Below are 3,653 nucleotides of genomic sequence, written 5' to 3'. Positions count from 1 at the left end.
TAACAGTCTAGTCAGACATATATTGTCAAACAAAGCTTTTTACACATTTTAATTTTTTTAAATTCAATTATATTGTTGTGAATATCTAGTCTAAACTATCTAATCTAATCAGACGTATATTGTTATTCAAAGCTTCTTATACAATTCAAAGTTAAAAAAGTTCAATTATATTGTACTGAATATCTAGTTTAAACTAATAATTTTTACATATTTTGTAAAACTCAAACATAAAGTTAATTGAGATACATATTGTCGTTAAAGGCTTCTTATACAATGTAAAATTATAAAAGTTTAATCATATTGATTTAAATATCTAGTCTAAACTAAGACATTTTATCAATCAAAGCTTTTGAACCAATTAAAACAAAAAAATTCTACTATATTGAAATCAATATCGAAATAAAAGTATAAGTTAAATAATAACTCAAGAACTGAGTAAATTTGATTCTTGATCAGGAAAAAACTTAATTGATGAATCTGTAACATTGGTTCCAATGTTACATTACTCAGACTTGAACTCTTTCTTCGGCTCGAAGGGATTTTTCAAAAATGACTGTAGACATTGCGTTGGTTCAATTTCGACTTTTCTTTTTTTCTGTACAGGTTTTATCTCGTCGATAATCATTATATCTGAAAAGAAAAGTTGGTATACTGCATGACTGTCTAAAAAAAGTAAAGCATCATGTTCAAGCTTACCATCATCATCATAATAATCATCAATTCTGTTGTTGTTATGTTCAGATTGATCATCGATTTTTCCGTTATCACGTTCAGGTTGATTTTCAATTCTTCTGTTATCAGGATTCATAACATTAATTCTGTTATCAGGCTCACATTGATCTGAAAGTTCTTGTTCCATAGCAATACTATTCAAATTGGAGCAAAGCTCGGTACCACAAGAAATTGGCCTTTTTTTGTTTATAGAATCTATATGATTATTATCAACTGTTTCCCTCATCTTAATATTATTCAAATTAACGCACTTCTCTTGATCTTCAGTCTTTTCTTTGTTTTTTTGCAAAATATTGAATAGCGAGCACGATACTTCGAGGCAGAACTGATATTTCGTTGTAGGATCATCAATTAGATTCATATAATAATCAAGGCTTTCTAGGAATTTCCAGTCAGCTTTACCGTTAACACTTGCTTGCGGCATTACTGTGGAAATATTATTAGTAACGTTGAACTCATTTTCAATCAATGAATTTGGCATTGATTTCGATGATGTAGATTGATTTTGACCTGATGTTGATAGATTCTGACCTGATGTTGATAGATTTTGACCTGAAGTCAATTGATTTTGCCATGACGTCCATTGATTTTGACATGAGGTTGATGGATGTTGCACTGATGATGACACAATACCATGACTCGTAGGTTGGTTAGCATAAATTTCATGAAAACTCAGATTGATATTTCCACTCATTTCCATTTCTATACAGGGAATCATAAAACTCATGTCATCGTAGAAATTCCACCTGTCCTCAGGTTCAAAAGTAGCTGCAGACCCAGATGGTAAATTAATTTTGTATTTGGCATGTTCACTTTTAAAAGTTGTTGCCAATGTTCTCCATTTGTTCCTCGCTTGAAGCTCTGTAAAAATTATTATTCAATTAGAGTTTTATATAATAATATGGTTGATACATGATATATAAAGGTCATATCACAAAAGAGTTGCTAGTTCAAAAAATGAAATTTTCAGGATTTTCATCTTTCAATGTACTCTTCAAGAGTACATACTTTGTTTCAATTTCATTTTTTAAACTAGCAAATTTTTGTGATATAACCCATAAACATTTATAATCATAGCTTACTTCCAACGCCAACGGTTGTTGCAATTTTGCTCCAAATTGAAGACAACACCTTTTGTTTTTTGTGGTCTGGATGTTTTAAGTTCCATATTGTAGGATATTTTTCAACTTCCTCAATCAGTGCAACAACTTTAGGATCAGTCCAAGTGAAAGTCACTACAAAAATAATCATCCATTTATTGTTAATAAAATGTACTGACAATAATATTAAAAGTGTAATGAAATCCAAAAATCATGAGAAAATCAATCAAAATTAAGGAAAAAAAGAAAGTATAGTAGCAGCTAGCTCGAACTACTATAATCGTTTGACATGCAAAGTAACAAAACAATGTAAGAAGGAGGTTATGTCGAGTTATAACATACATTGCATTATGAATAATGTCACTTGCAATCATTGAGCAAAATAATATAATGAAAAGCACTTACTTTTTACAGCTTCTTGATCGAAAAATAGTTCGTCAATACTCGTACGATCCGATGTAGTCTAAAACGTTCCACTTTTAAAATTAAAGTAAGATGTAACGAAAAAATTCCGAGTCGACACTCATAAAATCAAACTTTGCCAGCGTCGTAGCTTCTGACCAGTAACTAATCGATTTAAACGGATAAACTCGAACGAACACTCGTATCGTCAACAAAACAAAAGATGAAAATTTCGATCGTTGAGAAGCAGCGTCGTATGCTCTAACGTACTGCTGAAGCGACGGTTCTCGGCTTTTTACAACGCTGACCAGTCACAATGCGAGAGACTCGGCTGTGGCCGATTCAAACGGTGCAGCTACAGAACAACACTCTGTAACGAATCAAGCGAGAAGGGGGAGAAGTAGGGATTCACGACGACAGACGACCGAAAGTTTTAAACGTTGCACAGCGATGACATATTCTCTCACGTACTGGTAAAGCGAGGGTTCTCGGCTCCGTCTCTAGTGTTGTGCGTCTGTATTTTGTACGTGTTACGAAAATTACTGATTTGAAAAATTGAAACAGGTAAATAACAAAAAAAGTATATTTAGAATACACAAAATTCCATCAGAATATTTTAAATTAAAAAAATTGGTAACTCATTTTGTTTCAGTTGAAATGGATGAAATTGAAAGAAAAATTACTGAACTGGATTTTTCGAGAGGCAATTTAACATTTTTAAAATTCATATACCCCACGTTGTGCAAATTAAAACTGGCTGATCGCTTACAATTCAGAATCGAAATCATGCAACTCTTGGTTAAGTATGTGAATGATTCTGAACCGCTGGAACAGATGAAGAATACTAAAGAAAATAAGTGAATTAAATTATTATGTTAACAAGACAAAAAGAGTTTTCGTGTATGATGTCTTCGCCTGTGTTAAATTGAAACATTTTAATGAATAAAGAAAATAAATAGTTTTTAAAATAAATTATCTTGCTTATATTTTTTTTCTGCTCGTTGATGATACTCAATATTTATACACATAAAAAATTCACATGTATATTATATTCTTTTTAATCTGGTCATTTGCTTTCTTTAATTATAGTTTTGTTTGTGAGTGCAATAAATCTTCTCATAATTACAGATTCTTATAACTTGATATAGCATGCTTGAAATTTTTAATTTGAATTTGCTTCAGACAACTCATTTCAAAATTTCAAAATTTTATGGTTGAATTTTAAGTTAATGAATTAGCAAAAGAGTTAGTTCTTCTTGTTTAATCGCGTATGCTCTAACGTAATAAATCGAACCAGAATGCGAGAGACAGAGATACACGACGCTGTATAGTAGAGATGAAAATTTCGATCGTTGACAAGCAGCGTCGTATGCTCTAACGTACTGCTGTCGCAACGGTTCTCGGCTGTTTTACAGCGCT

The 3,653-nt window shown here is 31.6% G+C and overlaps 1 protein-coding gene across 1 annotated transcript; it reads right to left on the bottom strand.

The window, feature by feature from the left end:
* LOC106654327 lies at positions 1 to 2,330 on the bottom strand. The gene is made up of 4 exons (XM_014374131.1): positions 2,238 to 2,330; positions 1,815 to 1,967; positions 697 to 1,593; positions 1 to 630 (listed from the first exon to the last, which is right to left on the bottom strand). Coding segments are annotated over exons 1-4 (1,179 nt in total). The 5' UTR covers positions 2,239 to 2,330; the 3' UTR covers positions 1 to 502.
* Positions 2,331 to 3,653: the final 1,323 nt, after the last annotated feature.

The sequence above is a fragment of the Trichogramma pretiosum genome, unplaced genomic scaffold (genome assembly GCF_000599845.2).
Source record: "Trichogramma pretiosum strain Unisexual culture from Peru unplaced genomic scaffold, Tpre_2.0 scaffold281, whole genome shotgun sequence".
NCBI classification, from domain to species: Eukaryota; Metazoa; Arthropoda; class Insecta; order Hymenoptera; family Trichogrammatidae; genus Trichogramma; species Trichogramma pretiosum.
The sequence above is the reverse complement of the archived record's forward strand: the minus strand, read 5'-3'. Positions and strand labels throughout refer to the sequence as shown.

Excerpts from the sequence above, each read along its gene's own strand:
- LOC106654327 (XM_014374131.1), bottom strand. Across the intron at positions 1,594-1,814 it reads AACAACCGTTGGCGTTGGAA|AGCTTCAAGCGAGGAACAAA; the intron begins GTAAGCTATGAT and ends TAATTTTTACAG. Across the intron at positions 631-696 it reads TGATTATTATGATGATGATG|ATATAATGATTATCGACGAG; the intron begins GTAAGCTTGAAC and ends TTTTCTTTTCAG.